This window comes from Phocoena phocoena, chromosome 20 (genome assembly GCF_963924675.1).
Source record: "Phocoena phocoena chromosome 20, mPhoPho1.1, whole genome shotgun sequence".
Lineage (NCBI taxonomy): Eukaryota > Metazoa > Chordata > Mammalia > Artiodactyla > Phocoenidae > Phocoena > Phocoena phocoena.
The window spans coordinates 47,259,486-47,277,368 of NC_089238.1; the positions used below are offsets into that span (position 1 = coordinate 47,259,486).

At 49.0% G+C, this 17,883-nt stretch overlaps 1 protein-coding gene across 2 annotated transcripts in view; it reads right to left on the minus strand.

Annotated features, from left to right (window-relative positions):
* Window positions 1–10,169: 10,169 nt before the first annotated feature.
* Window positions 10,170–17,883, minus strand: part of CFDP1 (craniofacial development protein 1) — a 136,698-nt gene continuing 128,984 nt past the window's right edge. Inside the window, exon 7 of one of the 2 annotated variants that reach the window (XM_065898479.1) lies at window positions 10,170–10,484. In XM_065898479.1, coding sequence (XP_065754551.1) covers window positions 10,394–10,484 — 91 coding nt within the window. In that variant the 3' untranslated portion in view covers window positions 10,170–10,393. The remainder of the gene's footprint in view (window positions 10,485–17,883) is intronic. The other variant, XM_065898480.1, reaches the window with a different exon arrangement.

Genomic DNA, 17,883 nt, shown 5'->3' on the forward strand with positions numbered 1-17,883 from the left:
GTTCCATCCTTGATGGCTCCCCTTTGTCTAAGGATGCACTGAATGGAGCAGATGCCACCAAGTCCAGTCTGGCTGTGCTGCTTCATAACTGTCAACCCCCATCTTATAGAGAGCAAAAGTGAGGCCGCAAGCAGCCGCCCAAATTACAAAGGAGAGAGGGGTGCCAGAATTGACGCTTGAGGTCTGAACCCCAAGTCTGGAATCCCGTGAGCAGGTCTGGCTGTCCAAGTCAGGGCTGACGTGGGAGACCTGGAGGACACACAAAGGGGCAACTGACATGAGAAAGGGGATGGGCAAGCCATGGAAAGGCTTAGAAGAGGAGCCCTTGTTAGGAAAGATGAAGACCGACCGAGAGGGGATGAGATGGGAGGCTAGGTGGTTGTGAATGATAATTTAAGATGAATGTAGACCGGCTTACCAAACCTCAGAACGACTTGGGAAGCATGGGAGAAGTGAAGTGAAGCCCCACCTCTAACTGAACAAAACTCACTTACCCTGAGCAGGGAGAGGATAAATGGATTCAGAAAACATTTAGAGGGACTCACAGATCAATGTGATGTTAATCACATAGGTTAAAAAAATACAAAACAGATTAATCCAGGTTTAGATGAATCAAGGGTCATTGGGGCATATTCCCGCTGCATTAGGGTTCTCCAGAGAAGAAGAACCAGTAGGACATAGACAGGCTGAGGGTTCTGCTGTCTGCAGGCTGGAGACCCTGGGGAGCTGACGGTGTAAGTCCTAGTCCAAGCCTGCAGGCGTGAGCGCAGATGGACAGGAGGAAATGGGTGTCTGAGCTTAAGGAGAGAGCAGATTCGCCCTTCCTCCAACTTTTGTTCTATTCAGGCCCTCAGTGGGTTGGATGATGCCTATCGACATTGGTGACTATGATCTTCTTCTCAGTCTACCCATTCGAATGCTGTTTCTAGAAAACCCCTTACAGACATGTTTTACCAGCTACCTGGGCATCCCTTAGCCCAGTCAAGTTTGCACAAAAAATTAACCATCACACCTGCCCCGTCCAAATGCTTCTTCCAGAGACAGAGCCCTGGGCTGGCACTGCAGAAGATGCTAGTAGGTCTCAGGGACGATTTAGTCCAGTCTTCTCCATGGGTGGCGTTCTCCTCCTACTTCCGGACATGTCTCCCCCAAAGCACTGGGCTCTGTGTTCAGAGACAGGCAGACAGGTCTTCCTTGCCGAATCTTGTCTTCTCAGAGGGTTTACATAGGAAGAGAGGGGCACAACCGCCCTGCTGGACAGAGGAAGACCCCTTTTGGGAGGTAACTGGGCATTATATTTCAAGGCCTTGAAAATGTCACCTTCCCTGACATGACACTTCCACTTGTAGCAGTGATCTGGAAATGATCAGGGATGCAGGTCCAGATCTCAGGACTAGGCAGTTCACCACAGCATCATGTATAATGACAAAAAGTGGGTAACCTTAGTGGCCAATGGTTGAGGACTGATGAAACAAATTGTGGTACAAGCATGTAATGGTACATTATGCAGCCGTTAAAAATCGTTTTCTCAAAGAATGTTTGAATAAATGGGGACGTGCTCATAGTACATACCATAAGTTAAAAAAAGAATACAAAACTACATACACCAGTGCGGTCCAACAGAATTCTGTGCTGATTGAAACGTTCAATACCTGCACTTTCCAGTAGTGTAGCCCCTGGTCACGTGACTGCTGAGCAGTTGAAATCTTTGGCTAGTGTGACCAAAGAACTGAATTATGAATTCTAATGAATTTAAAATTTAAATCAAAATATCCACACATGGTTGCTAGCTTCTGTATTGAGCTTCACGGGTAGAGTATAATTCCAGTTGTGTTAAGAAAAGCTATGTAGGGCTTCCCTGGTGGCACAGTAGTTGAGAGTCCGCCTGCCGATGCAGGGGACACAGGTTCGTGCCCCGGTCCGGGAAGATCCCACATGCCGCAGAGCAGCTGGGCCCGTGAACCATGGCCGCTGAGCCTACGCTCCACAACGGGAGAGGCCACAACAGTGAGAGGCCCGTGTACCGCAAAAAAAAAAAAAGAAAGAAAGAAAAACTATGTAAAAATATAGGGAAATAGACTGAAAGTATCCCAAAATGTACACAGCAGTTTTCTCTGTTAGTAAGACTATGCGAGATTTATGTTTTAATTTTTCTGCTTCCAAATTTTCCAACAATGAATGGTTGCCTTCGATAATCAGAAGAAAAAAGAGGTACATCAGGAGGGGGAAGAGAGAGGTCAAGCCCCGTGCAGACAAAGCTCCCACTGGCAGGAAGGCCTCGCGCTGGCCGAGTTGGCCTGGGAGCTGGGGCCATCTGTCTCATGCAGGGCTGATTTGACAGAAGTGGTGTGCCTCTGGTGACTTGGGTCTTCTCCAAGCTGCCGGGCAACCTCGCTGACACACTAGACGCTCGGCTTAGCCGGGGTGAGCACGTGTGCGCGCGCACATGGGTCCTGCCATCTGTTGCCAACCTGGCAGCTGAGTATTGCCTCTTCAGACGTGTTTGCTGGGACTTGGGTGGATTTTGTTGTGTGAATTTCTCGCTTGTTTCCCAGGCCTTACTTCAGCTGCTTCTCCAAGTTACTGATGACTTTAAGGGGCTTCCCTGCAAAGGCCTCTGAAGGTAGGAGAAAGTTCCTGCAGGTGGGTCTCAGCAGATGTCAGGGAGGAAACCTGGGCTTACTCATTATGGTTTGCTGGTGCATCAGGAATTCAGGAGTTTGAATTATTTGAAGTGGTAAGAATAAAGGAAATGGAATTTTCCTAAATACATAGCTGGAGGCTTTTACATTTTTTCTAGGTAGGGAGGCCATAAGCAGCGGTTCTCAAACTTCAGAGTGCATAAAATCATGGGGTTCCTGTTCAAAATGCAGATTCCGGGCTTCCGTGGTGGCGCAGTGGTTGGGAGTCCGCCTGCCGATGCAGGGGACACGGGTTCGTGCCCCGGTCCGGGAAGATCCCGCGTGCCACGGAGCGGCTGGGCCCGTGAGCCGTGGCCACTGGTCCTGCGTGTCCGGAGCCTGTGCTCCGCAACGGGAGAGGCCACAACAGTGAAAGGCCCGCGTACCGCAAAAAAACAAAACAAAACAAAATGCAGATTCCTAGTGTTAAATGCCCAAAGTTATTAACCCCCCTCCTTTTACAGATGCAGAAATGGGGGCAGAGGAGGCCAAGCCATATGCCTGAGGGCACCAGCTGGTCAGCAGAGCTGGGATTAGGGTGTCCTGATTCTCCAGCAAGGGTGTCTTGACTATATCGCACTGCGTCTCAGTCACCTGTGGCAGATGCTTGGCGTTAACGTAAGAGTTAGACAAATGTGGGTTCCAACCAAATGTCACCAACAAGATGTCCAACAACTCAGTTCAGTTCATTCACTATCTACCCAGAGTTAGCGCAGACCCCATAGTATGGGCTCAGCCACACAAGACTGCCCCGCTTCAGACGCCAGCTGAGAACGGGCTGCCGAGGCTGCTGCCCATGCTGCCGCCCAGCTCACAACCACCCATCACGTGTGATAATTTGCTAGAACTCACCGACTCAAGAAGATGCTCTCCTTACGAAAAATGTTATAAAGGCTACAGTGAAATGAAAATGGTCCAGAGGGGTCCTGAGCAGAAGCCTCTGTGCCCAGCAAGTGGATGTGGTCAGCAACTTAGAAGCTCCCCAAACTCTGCTTACGGGGTTTTTATTTAGGTTCCATTATGTTGGCATGATTGATTAAATCATTGCCATTGGTGATTCTTTTTTTAAATTATTTATTTTTGGCTGCGTTGGGTCTTTGTTGCTGTGCACGGGCTTTCTCTAATTGCGGTGAGCAGGGGCTCCTCTTCGTTGCGGTGAGCGGGCTTCTCATTGCGGTGGCTTCTCTTGTTGCGGAGCACGGGCTCTAGCTGCGCGGGCTTCAGTAGTTGTGGCACGTGGGCTCTAGAGTGCAGGCTCAGTAGTTGTGGCGCACAGGCTTAGTTGCTCCGTGGCATGTGGGATCTTCCCAGACCAGGGCTCAAACCCGTGTCCCCTGCATTGGCAGGTGGATTCCTACCACTGCGCTACCAGGGAAGTCCTTAGCCATTGGTGATTGACTGATCTCTGGCCTCCCTCTCCAGAGGGAGGGATGGGTGGTGGGTGGTGGTGGAGGGTGGGGATGGAAGTTCTAAGGGGTCAAAGGTGTGGTTTTCCTGGTGACCAGATCCCATCTTGAAGCTGTTGAGTTGGAAGCTATTCCATAACATCTTACGGAAAAACCCGAACGAACTTTTTGGCCAGCCCAACACTTGGGCTCGGGCTCCCCCAGGAGTCCTCTCATTAGCACACAAAGAGAGTAAATTCCAAGGGTTTTGTGCCAGGAACTGCACAAAAAACAAAGTATGTATTTCTTGGACCACGTGGGGTATTTGCAATATTTTTAAAAATACAGTTGTAGGGCTTCCCTGGTGGCACAGTGGTTGAGTATCTGCCTGCCAATGCAGGGGACAGGGGTTCGAGCCCTGGTCTGGGAAGATCCCACATGCCACGGAGCAACTGGGCCCATGCGCCACAACTACTGAGCCTGCGCGTCTGGAGCCTGTGCTCCGCAACATGAGAGGCCACGACTGTGAAGGGCCTGCGCACCGCGATGAAGAGTAGCCCCCGCTCGCCGCAACTAGAGGAAGCCCTCGCACAGAAATGAAGACCCAACACAGCCAAAAATAAATAAAAAAAAAAAAAAAAAAAAAAAAAATACAGTTGTACTGCAAAGACAGAATAGGCCTCTACAATGATGCTTATTCACACCATTTCTACCCCCAGCTGTCTATAGAGGTCTCAAGGGCACACACAGGTCACACCAGACACTGTTGGTGCAGGAGGGCTGGGTGTGTGTGTGTGTGACTCGGGGATGGGCAGGCTCCCCTCCCTGTGTCTCAGGATGCCAACCTCAAACCTCAAATTCAAAGGCCCTGTAATGGAGCTCAGTGGCAGGGCTGTAACAGAACTGTGAGGTCCAGCTAGAGACAACAGCAAAGATGAGGCAATCTGATGAGGTGTCTGGGACAGAGAGGGTCCACCCCGCCACAGATGCAACCTCAGGCACCCAAAGAGCTTCCAGACTTAAAAAATGTCTCCCAGAGACTTCCCTGGTGGCGCAGCAGTTAAGAATCTGCCTGCAAGTACAGGGTACACGGATTCGAGCCCTGGTCCAGGAAGATCCCACATGCCGTAGAGCAACCAAGCCCGTGAGCCACAACTACTGAACCTGCATTCTAGTGCCTGCACGCCACAACTACTGAGCCCACGTGCCACAACTAGTGAAGCCCGCGTGCCTAGAGCCCGTGCTCTGTAACAAGAGAAGCCACTGCAGTGAGAAGCCCACGGACCGCAAGTAGGGGAAGCCCAAGCGCAGCAATGAAGACCCACCACAGCCAAAAATAAATGAGCAAATAAATAAATTTATTTTTAAAAAGAAGTCTCTTATTTGTCAGTCAGGGTGCCTCAAACTCGGGCAGGCTTCGGTTATTAATGTAGAGGTGTTAACTGGAAGAAGTAAGGCATTACATCATTACCAGACATTAGTAAGGTTAGTCAGAGGATAGTTCCCTCCCTCCCTGCAGAGGCCCAGCAACACTCCTCCACACCCTGAGGAGACGGCCACACCTCCACAGCGACCTCATGTCACAGCTGTGGCCCAGGGCCCCGGGGTGAGCTCAGGATGCTGGGCAGAGTTTGAACACAGGCAGCTCCATAACTTCCACTAGAAAACTCAGACATTGACTGTAATTCATTTTGGTGTCTTTAAATTTCAAGCTCATTTATCCAGGTCAGGAACCATTTGTTTGCATCTAACAAGTCAAGGCCTACGGTAGCATCTTTCTAACATATGGCCTGTTTGTGTGCACCTGTGCAGCCTTGTGGGTGAGGGGAAGGCTGATCGGCAGGGATCACACCATCAGCTGTGCTGGGACAGGGCACGTGGCCTGGTACAGACCCCTCAGCTCCCCCAGCCACCCAACCTGCTTTTCAGAGAAAGGGGAGCTGGGGCTGGAGGGGTTGGGCATGTAGTAGTTCACCTATGTGAATCACTCATCTCCTGGAGAATGTCTCAAAAGCAGCTTGGAGGGATCATTCTGGAATGCCTGCTGGCCCAGAAAAGGAGGCAGAAAAAGCTCCTCGACACCTAGCAAGCTCATCACCATGGCAACCCTCCATCCCTGAACTGCCCATCCCTTGGCTATCTCTCCCTAAGGAGACTGACTGAGGTGATGCAAATTTAAATGTGGGCTTGTCTTTCTTTCAAAAAAATTTATCTTGAAATATTACAGATAAATAGAGTAGAAAGGTATAATGAATAACATAAATATCTGTGTCCCCAACTCCCAACTGAAGATATAAACCCACATCATTAAACGAAGCTCCTCTGTTACCTTTCTTGTATAACCTTCCCAATCCCATGAGAGGTAACCACTATGCTGAATTTAGTGTTTATCACCCATTTGTTTATATATATTTATATTGAATGAATATATGAATATATATAATTATATAGTATATATATTACTCTGAGTCAAAGGACAATGTCTTTCTCATGTTTTAAAAATTTTATTGAGGTGAAATTCACATAACGTAAAATTAACCATTTTAAAGTGTACAATTCAGTGGCATTTACTGCATTCATGATGTTGGGCAACCATCACCTCTATGTTCGCATGCTTTTGAACTTGTATAACTGGGACTGTACGTCAGGTGTTTCGCATCAATGCTGCTTAAGAGGTTCATCTGTGTTGAGGCATGTGGCCCTGGCCCAGTCGTCTCACTGCTGTACTGTACTCCACTGTGTGGCTATTTCACAGCTGGCCCCTTCTCCTGATGGGCACTGGGTGGTTTCCAGGTTTTTACTATCACCAATGAGCCTGCCTCCTTGTGCACATGCTGGTGCTTCTCTAGGATGTCAAGCCAAGAGCAGAGCTGCTGTGTCACAGGCCGAGTGCAGCTCCAGATTCATGAGACATCGCCAAAGTGTTCTTCAAGGCGGTGCTAATGTATACTCGCAGAAGCCTGGCTGTCTTGGGGAGCTGGGAGCCTTTAGTGTGCGATTTAATTAGAGTAACTTAACACTTGGATAATGTATTTCATTTAACAAAATACTGTGAGGTGGGCAGAGCAGGATTATTAAGCATTCTCAGAAACCTTTTGAAGACAAGGAATCTGAGACACAGAGGGAGGGACTCAACCCGGATGGCAGGGCTACAATCTAAGGTTAGAGGCAGGACGCCAAACCCGCTGTAAGATGTTGCCAGTGTTCTCCTCATGTTACATTTCTCCCTTCCCTCCCTGACACAGTCACCTTGTCCCTTACTTGAGCGGAGATCTGTCTACACCATCAGCTTTCTGAGGGTACAACAATGAAGGATCACCGGCAGACCATGGAGAGGGGCTCTGGAAAGGAGAGTCTCTGGGGACTGGGCAATTCCAGGCTGCAGGGAACCAGGGTGGAATCTTCCAGACTTCCACAGCCCACTTTCCCTCTGTGGTCAACTTCGTGTGCACAAAGATTGCATCTGGTGGTCCTGTTGGATCTAAGTTGCCTTAAGAGGGCATGAAAAAAAAGCTGCAGAAAAAAAGGAAAGCCTGAAGCAGGAACCCTGGGTACACCTGTGTGCCCAAGGAAGGAGGTGCAGTGGGATGGCATTTAAGATACCTCGACTCTCCGAGGTACTGTCACCTGGGCACCAGCCCCTCCTCCCCTCACTCGCTGAAACCAGGCAGCATCCCAAAGAGGAGAGGGCAACACTGCCTACACCGTGTAGCACAGAAACTTGGTTCTGGGGCAGGGCTTATGCCTCCCCACCGGCCTGTCTGCCCAAGGCCTGAGTGTGTCTAGGTGAGGCAGCACACTCTTCCCCAAAGAGAGGTTCAGATGCTGCCCCAGGGCACAGAGGACTGGAAGCTGAAGCCCGTGTGCCCAAGCCTTTGGTGTACTTCTGACGCAAGCTTCTGGCACTGGAGTGTGCCAGCTGCCATTCTTCTCAACTGGAAGCATCTCTTCATCTTTGGCTGCTCTGTCCCCTTGCACTCAAATCTTTCCTTTCCAACGTGAATCCTCCAACTAGGAGCTGGGATCCAGAAGGTGATGAGAGGCTGTTTCATCTCGCCGGCAGGGCCCCCCGCCTTCTGTCCTCTAGGCATAAGACACAGGTGTGACCACTGGCAGTCTCGCAGTCTGATCTCAGGCAAGTTTCCTCTTCTGGTCAGATAACTTGTGAGGAAGCACCAGGCACATGGAACCACTGCATCATTTATTGATGAAGCTAAGAGCTTCTGAATCCTTCCCCAGGAGTCCACCATCTTACACCAATTCCTATCTGTTACTGGTTTTTTGGTAATTAAAAAAAAAAAAAAAAGAGTCATGGACTCTTACCCAACATGCCTGAGCAATTCCAGTTCCGGCTAAAGACTGATACCAAATACCAGAAGAAGACTGCACTCCAGAGAGCCACGCCGCACACACCGTCTCTGTCCTGCTGAGGCCAAGAGGCAGCACAGCACCTGGAGAGCCCTGTCACCTGGCCTTCCTGGTCCCTGCCTGGCTACCAGCAGCACCATCACGCCATTCTTCTCTAGGGAGGTTTTCTGCACCCTCCTGCAGCACCAGCTACCAGCTGGCCTGCTGGACCTGTCAGTTCTCAGGAAATCGGGCCCTGGGCGCCTAGTCCTGTTCCCCTCCTCAGCCCCAGTGGCGCACGCCTCACTCAAGACTTAGCTCTTAATGCGGCCTTTCTCCCCTAGGGACCTCATGCAACGCTCCTAATTAGAGGACTGCGCTCCTTGGGAAATAGGTGAACAGAACACATAGAGAAGGCTGTTCTTATTCTTTGACCTTATGCTGTTTTAGGGCAGTTTTTTTCAGTAATGGGAAGGTAACAGATGCTCTGGAAATGTGATGCGTTTATCTGGGACAAGAAGACAAAGACTGATGGCAGGAGCAAGGCCAGGAAACTCATCTCTCAGGGATTCTCTGGACTCCACAGACCAGCAGGAAGTATCCTTGGCTACCCTCCTCAGTCATCCACGCCACGGACAAGGGAGGCGCACGGTGCCCGGCAAAGGGCTACTGAGCTGCCTCCCAGCGCTGACTCAGGCCCCCACTTCCTGCAAACATTTTCCTTGGCAATTCCCAACTCCTAGATAAAGAGATGTCACTTCCTTTGGGAGTAAGGCAGATTAGTTTTCACTAAGTGTGGATGTGAAGAGCTAGATAAAATATTATCCACTTGTTCTTAAAAACTGTGGGCTATGGTTCAAAGAAGACTCTGACAGAAAAGATGATTCTCAACTGAAGATGCATACACCTCAGTCAGCCCGGCCACCCAGCCTGGCCTCAGTGAGTAATGAGGGTCATAACCTCACAGCCATGCAGGGCTGACAATCAGGTCTTGGTTGCATGAGGTTCTGCCCACATATTAGAGGACTGGAGGGGGAGACCTGTGCATGTTCCCTGCTCATCTCGACCCTGTGAGGTTCTGGTATTACTCAGGCCACTTACAGACCACAAAATGAAGGTTCAGAAAGCTGAACTGTGCTCAAGGTCACAGAGCTGGTAGATGTTCAGGCAGGATTCTGAATTCCAGTCTTTGGAAGCCTACCTCCCCCAAACCTGTCCGTGTTACTCAGGACATCCCCACCGCCAGCCCACAGGGGCAGGATGTGCTGTTTACTGCTTTATTAATATGAAGTTTGGAATTTAAATTTTCCTAAAGAGTTAAAAAAAAAAGTCCTTTGGAGTCTTCTTTGACAAACCAAAAATTAAAGCATTACTGAGGTGAGAGCACACGTGAAGTTGACTTTGAGAACATGAAAATGGCTGAAGGAAAAGAAAAATCCCTAATGCAGCAATAGTGTATCCTTATTTTCAGCCTCACATTATACCAGCAAATAGGAATCCCATTCAGGAGAGAGAAGGAGATCAGGAGAGAAGCAGGAGTGGAACTGAGAACAGAGCTGCCCGGGGACTTGGTGTTCCACCAACACTGGCAAGCCTCTTCACAGGGAGCCCTACAGCCTCTGGGGGTTCACGTGTGTGCAGGCTGGTCACTCTCTCCACCATGGTGGCCAGGACAGGCCTGGGAGGTGCTGGCTTGGCCTGGTGGACTTTGTAGCAGAACAAAGGAAAGGTGAGTGCTGTCATCTTCACCAGCCTCTCACAGGACCAACCTGTACTTTTTTATTTTTATTTTTTAAAAGACAAACTATTAAAAGTAAAATGAATGAAATCACATGAGATCAAGATACAAAGACAGAAATTCAATGTAGAAAAAAAGACCTTGCTGGGAAACAGTCAATGGGAAACACGGGAAACATTTCAAAGACGCACAAAAAGCTCACGTTGTAAACAGGATTAAGCTGCTGTAGGTTCCTCATCACATCAGGGTTTCATTTTGCTCAGCCTGAGATCTCGCTCGATTTCAAACTGCCTGTGATCCACTCGGTCTAGAAAAGCTTTCCGTTCAATGTACCTGGAAGAAAATGAAGGTATCTGTCAGCAGATGCAGTAAAAGAAAATGCCTCCCCTGCACTGTCCTGTCCTGTCCCCCGCATCCCTCACCCCGGTGTAAAGGGGTTCACTTGGCCTGTGGGATTATCAGGTTACAGCAAACATAAACGGATGACCACAGGTGGTGCCCAGAGTAGACAACACGACTATTTCAGGAACATCCAGACCACTCCCATTTAGTCTAAACAAGCACGTTTCTGGTTCAGATGTGAGTGAAAATAGAATGAAAAAGAGAAACCAACAACTTATCAAGGGGAAGTACATTAGAGGCTGAAGGCAAGAAAATGTCGCAATTTTGTAACCAGGTTTTAAGGAAAGAACAGGGGCTCCCTCAAGCCCAGGTTCAGAGCCTGGCTTGGTTAGACATTAGCAGACCATGCTGGTCAAGGAGCATCACTTTTCTCAGCAGCGAAATAGTGACACCACATTTCCTGGCCTTGGCGGTGAGCTGAGTTGGTGGGGAGAGAAAGCTATGTACCCTGCACACACGTATCAAAATGTGGGAAAAGGTGCCTCTACAAATGGAAGAAACCCAGTAAGAACTACCTCCTGGGGCTGCAGGGAAGGTGAAGTGGGCTGAGGTGCGCAGAGCGCTCACCGTCGAAGGTATTTACCTGCAGCTCCTTCCTTCCCCTCACCCTTCCCACCTTTCCTTGTGTCCTCCACCCAGATGCAGCCAGGGTGCTTCTGCGAGGACGACAGAAGAGGCCTTTCCTTAAATTCCTCCAAGGGAACGAGGTCAAGCACCTCTGCCATCCACGGCTCACACACAGGGTCCCCTAAAAGCTGGTGGTTTGCCCCTCATCTTGGCCAGGCTCAGCAGACAAGGCTTCTGTCGGCCTCCCAGGCAGGGTGAGAAGGAAGCACAGGGTTGAAGCAGCAGGCACTGCGAGGAGAAGGCTGGCCGCTGAATGAGACACAGCTGCATTTTCGTGCACCTTCTGGCCTGAACTGTGCTGCCGCTTGCCTGGGGGGAGGGGATCTCTGCTGCTAATTAATCTGTTGAGAGAGCAAAACTGCCACTGAAAACGGGAGGCAGAATTGAATCTCTGCACTAATCTTTCCTTTGTTGCACTGTGGAAAATGTGCATCTGTCATTACAAGGTCATTACGTTTAGGGTGAGAACGTTAGCAGGTTCAGGACCCTGTGTTCCTTTGCTGAGTTCAGGGCCTCGCTTGCCTGCCCACAGCACCCTGTGAGGAGCAACTCAGCCCAGCCCATCCGCTCTCCAGCCAGGCCTGCGGCCACTAACCCTATACCTCACTACAGACAGGGTGGCAGCTCTCAGCTTGAATCCCGACCCTGCGGCTTGCTAGCTGTGTCTCTGGGTAAGCCACGTGACCTTGCTAATTCTGCTTCCTAATTTGCCCGCCCCCCCCCCCAAAAAGGTAATCATCCTTAATCATTCCTACTCTGAAGGGCTGTTGTGGGGATTAAATGCAATAGTGTACATATTATGCCTAGCACAGAGCAGGTGCTCGATAAAATGGCAGAGTTGTCACCATCATTTCGGGAAGCCAGCTTCTGTCAGGGTTCTGAGGACAATCAATCCAAGGGGAACAGTCAGCTCTCTTGACGCACGTCATCAGCAACTACTAGCTACCACCTGGTCTGGGATCAGGAACTCAGCTGCTGTGTCAAAATTGCCAAGGAGGGGCCAGAATGGCTGGAAACACAAGGGCAGGGCCTGCTTGTAGGCTTGACATAAGCCCTCAAGGTCAGGTCATCAAATTTCGCAAATGAAATCCAGGATGTCTGGTTAAATTTCAATTTCAGATTCCCCGGCAGATGGGGAAGCCACAGACACTGTGGACCCCTTTTGATAAAGTGTGAAAGCAGGAGAGACTGTGGCCGGTAAGTAGACACATGACAGAACAAATTCATCTTCTGTCTACTACCAAGGGACCCATGATTCCCCAGTGGGGACTGTTAACCGAGATCACTGACGGGCTTTGTCACACTACAACCGTCACCCCTCCCCACCCCAGCCCACAGGCCCTGGTGAAGACCACGACGGAGATCAGTGTTCTGACAGCCTGCGCTTTAACTGCCTCTCTGGAAGTTCCCAAAGATCAAATGCGGGAGCCGTGGTTTAAGACAACTTTAGGGCATGTTTCAAGAGAGCCATTACCTAGGGATACCTGAGAGAGCGGGCCTGGGGGCGCAAAGAAGAGGAAGTATGTGGCTTTGAGCATTTGTGGTCTTTCTTCTTGACTTTCCTTTAAAGAAGAGGAAGTGATACTTAAATTAAGATGCTCACTGAGCATGAATAATGCCTTGCAGGTTCCCGGAAGCGGTGCTGGTGCCGGGTCCGGCTGACTTTGAGACTATCGAGAGCGAAGCCAGGCTGGGTGCTAAACAAGCAGGTGCAGGCAGAGTTCAGGTTTAGGGAACGCCTCAGGCAGCAAAGAGGGGCACATATGCAGAATGCAATTCTCAAGGGCAACCCAGACAAAGGCCATCAAGGCAGGTTTGGCGACTTCATTCCCCCGTTCACAGCATCTGCAGCTGCTAACCGGATCCTTGCGATGGCTTTGGTTTGCGGCCAAGAGCTGACCAGGAACAACACTTCTACTCGACATCCTCCTCCCACCCTCAAGACAGAAAAGGTGCCAAGGATGAGGGTGGCTCTGACATTTACTATGTGTGTGACTGTGGGCAAGATACTTTATTTTTCTTCTCTGTAAAACAGGAATAAAAATTATAACACCCCTCTGACACTACAATGAAACTGTGAGAAGTACTCTGTAAACAATAAAACCAGAAATGGCTATGAGTGTTGTGCGGTTCTTGCTTCCCATTTCTGACCTGACTGTATCACTATAAAGCCTCAGAAACTGGGACAGCTGGAACAGGGACCAAGAGACCAAATGCCCCAGAAAGAGGAAGGGCTTGTGGGGAAGGCTGCCTCCTCCAAGGTGGCCCGAGTGGACGACCTATTTAAACTGAGCCTCAGAAAGTTTTCAGGCACCTTAAGCGGGTTACAGTCCCAGAAGAGAACCACCAGCTGACAAGTGCAAGGCTTCTTTTCTGGTCTGTGCCCAGCACTCCTGGGGACCCAGACTGATTCAGCCCAGTCTACTGGGAAGGGCAGAGGGGATCATCCCTTCCCACCACTACTGCCTTATGTGGCCCATTTAAGAGGCTGCAGCTCTTCACTGTCATTAATAAAATAAGCTAATAGCACCAAAACCTAAGGGATTTTCTAAGCTTTCCCTTTCAGAACCAGGTTAGACACAATAGGCTCGGTCATCTTTTTGATCCTGCAACCCAAATTACTTTTCTGCCACCAATTTTCTTGAGATCTAGGCCAATGTGGAGGGAAGGAAAAATAGAAGAAGAGGACGAGAAGGGTAGAAAATGCTTCCAGAGAACATGTTAGTACCTACTTCTGGGAAACCAGGCTGCAAGTGAAAGGACGCCCATCCACCCCCACAAGAAGGCAGAGTTCTGTGGGGCAGCTGATCCCCAAAAGCTCCGCCAAACAGTCACATCCGCCCACGAGAGGCGTCCTGCCCACTGGTCAAGAAAAGAAAGAGCACAGGGAGGTGCAGGGAAATCCGAAGCAGGCACATAACGGAGGACGTTTCAGGGCTGCGTTATCACTATGCCCCCAGCAGAGCCAGCAGGCGTTCTGTACAGCATAAACCTGAGAAGGAAAGTGGACCAACACCAGAAAGCCACAGGCAGTGCAGGCCGTCTGGGGCTGGAACAAAGCTCTGTGATGGAAGTACTAAGAGGTGCATTTCTTTGCCCTGAGAAGTGCAAGTGAAAGAAGCAATCTGCTCAACATCACACAAGGCCTGTGCAAGAGGATGACTCGCAAACACCTCGAGGGCCAAAGTGAAAGGGTGGTGATTTTAATTTTCTTGTCCACTGCTTTCCTCCCATCTCACCTCAAGATTGTGCTCGTTCTGAAAGAGTGACTCTTGGGGGTCATGAAGATAGATTCTTTGGAGAAAGAAAATTATTTTCTCTCTCCTTCATGCCTCTCCGAATCACAAGCACACCTGGTCTCCAATCATCAAGCTCCATGACCTTCAATTTGATTGCCAGCAGCAGCCGAGACCAAGCCCGTATTCCTCTGATTTTCTCTGTGTTGATCCCTCCCCCCAAACCTGCTGGCCTCTACCTCAGCAGTGTTGGAGAGACGCGCTGCTGATGGCGAACACTGCCAGGGAACCTAGTGCGATCAGTTATAGGAATAGAGGGAAGCAATGTTAAAGGCCTTGAGTGCCGACTGGGGACACTGATCCTGAAATGCTGGACTGCGCCCTGGAGTCCACGGCTCAGAGGAAAGGCAGCGATTCTTTGCTGTGCAGCTGACCTCTTTGGAACAGGCATTTTAACCAACTTTGCTGTCTGAAAATGGTGCCTAGGTGGAGGTGTCATTCTGACTTCTCATGCCCTTATTTTCTGGGTGGTTAATTCCAATCTTACTAGGTTCCAAAACAAAGCCATGGCTGCCTGACAGCTAGTGGGATGTGCATTTAGACAGTGCAATGGCTCAGCGCCTGCTCTGGGACAGATGCTCTTCTAGCACCCCGCTGGTGGCGGGGTGGTGAACCAGACCCTGCCCTTCCGGGCTTACCGTACATGAAACAAAACATGACAACATGTATCAATTGACAATAAATGAGATGAAGAAGGTCAAAGAGGGTGATTTGATGGAGGCTTCCTAAGGTGGGGCTACTCTGAGAGAGTGAGAGTGGCATCTGAGTGACACAACAAGAGCCCACCGTGGAGGAGGACCCGGAGGAGCAGTGCAGGGGCTGGGCCGCCTGGAGCAGGGGAGAGGGTCAGAGGTGGGCAGGGGACGGCTCGGGGGGCCTGCAAACACCAGGGTAAGGAGGTGAACACTCGTTTAAGTGCTACTTAAAATCAGCAGGGAAGAGAGGAAAAATGGTTTGTACTTTCAAAAAATCATTTTGGCTGTGATGTAGAGAAGAATGGAGGGAAGGTACAGATACAGAAGCAGGGAGCAGAGCTTGTACCGGACTGCAGGCAGCTGGGATGGACCAAAATACTTCATGACAGAACTGTCTACTGGACTTTCAGGATTGAGTGGAAAAAGGATGCTCCTAGGGCTTTCTTTCATCAGTTGGGTGGATGGTGACGGTGCCATTTTCTGAGAAGTCTGAGGAAGGAGTCTGTTTATGGAAAGAAAGCAAGCAGAGGTATCTCAAGCTATCCGAAAGTAGAGCGTCCCTATAACACCTCTCTTAGCTGAAATGGCGTGAAGTGAAGAAGCAATTGCCTTTTGGTGAAAACGAAAATCCTCTCCAGATTTCTTTCAGTTAGGGAGAAAATGTAGAGGTCTTTCGCAAAAGCAAAGTGGTGTAAGCAAGCTTTTGAACAGTGGGGGATATCCGTATTTGGTTTCGGATGTTAAGTTTGATGTAATGTCTTGGACATGCAAATGGAGATGTCAACTAAACAGCTGCTACGGGAGTCTGCAGCTCAGTGGGATGGTCAGGCAGGAGAGAGCTTTTTTGCGAGTCGTCAGCAGAAAATAGTACTTAAGCCATGGAATTAGCTTTCCTGGGGGAGAGAATATGAGGAACGACGGCTGCCCATCACTCAGCCCTGGGACTTCCCTACTTTAAAAGCCCAGAGAAGGAAGAGAGGCCAGCCTGGGAGACAGAGAGGAGATGCCCCCAAGCTGTACTGGCCACGGCTGTGGGAAGTGTTCCTGAAGGCTTGGCAGGAATACACCAGGAAGGGATTTAGAGGAACAGAGCACCTAGCCTTCCAGTAAGGCCCTAAGCTTGGCGTGGTCAGTAATGGCAGACAGAAGAAAGAAGAGGGGGCGGAGACTTGGGGTGGGGTGGGGGGAATCCTATCTATAAACATGCCAGACATTTCCCCTACTTATTTAATTCCCATTATAAACCTAGGAGTACACTGAAGAGTTTCTACTTCACAGATGAAGAAACTGGGGCTAGAGCACATGGCAGGCTGGTAGAAGAGCCAGGATTTGAATTCAACTGCACTTCAGTTTACTGTAAAATATAACAAACACGCACACACACAGAGTATAAAATGGGCAAGGCAGATGAATCATTATATAGCAAGCCAAGAAGCAGAAGATGAGCACCCTAGAGAAGTCCAAGCCGGACTGGGAGAGCTTGCTTTATAATGATTCGCAATTAAGCACAACTAGATTGTAATGTCAGAGGAACAGAAACTTGAAAGGGAAGTGGAAATGTGGGCAGGCTCACACCTGGCTGGGCTTGGGTGTTGAGTGAAAGTTATGAACGTGCCTCCTGAAGGCTGGCAGCATTCGGCTCCTTGACCTGGTGACAGCCTGAGAACTCAACATAAATAGACATATACTGTGTGCGTTCTTTCGTGGCTTGCTTCTTCACAAATTGACCTAATGGACGCATTGTTTTTGCCCATTTTTGACCTTCTTATAAATGGAATTAAAACAAATAAATATAATACATGGAACCATACTGCATGAACTTCTTTGTGTTATTATGTTACTGAAATTTACCCATGTTCATTCCAATTGGTAAAGAGTATCCCGGTGTGTGAACACATCACACTTTATTTGTCTATTACAAATAGACATCGGAGTTGTTTCCAATTTGGGGATGTTACGAAAAGTACTGTTAATTGAGAAGCTACCTGTCAGTCTAACTGCCCCTCCTTTCAAAGAAATCTCTTTTTTCTGGCTGCTCTTAAGATTTTTCTCTTTGTCACAGGTTTCCTGAAACTTCACTCTGCAGTGTGGATTTCTATTTTATTTATCTTGGGATTCTTTGAGTTTTGAAAAGTCTGTAAAGAGGTGTCTCTCATCTCTTCCCACGCTGTCCTCCAGGAGGCTTAACTTCCCTCTTCCTTATTTTTTGTCTCTCTGAACAATATTCTGGATGATTTCTTCTGGCTCTTTTCCAGTGCATGTATTTCTCTTTTCTGCTGGTCTAACTACTATTAAATCTATCCCTCTCGTTTTTAATTATGGTTATTAAATTTTTCATTTCTAGAAATTTTGTTTGGGTCTTTTAGGCCACGTTTTATAGTTTCTTCTTCTTGCAAATATTTTCAAGTTTGTCTACTTCTTTAAATACAGTAGGCATAATTGTATTAAAACCTGTCTCTGATATTTCCATTGTCTAAATTCTTCAGATCTGGTCCTGTGCCTGCTGTTTCTTAAGGTGCTTTGCTTCTTTATGTGAATATTTTCACACAGCAAAACTGCTTTTAAAAAATTGGACAGTAGGGCTTCCCTGGTGGCGCAGTGGTTAAGAATCCGCCTGCTAATGCAGCCCTGGTCTAGGAAGATCCCACATGCCGTGGAGCAACTAAGCCCGTGCGCCACAACTAATGAGCTTGTGTGCCACAGCTACTGAAG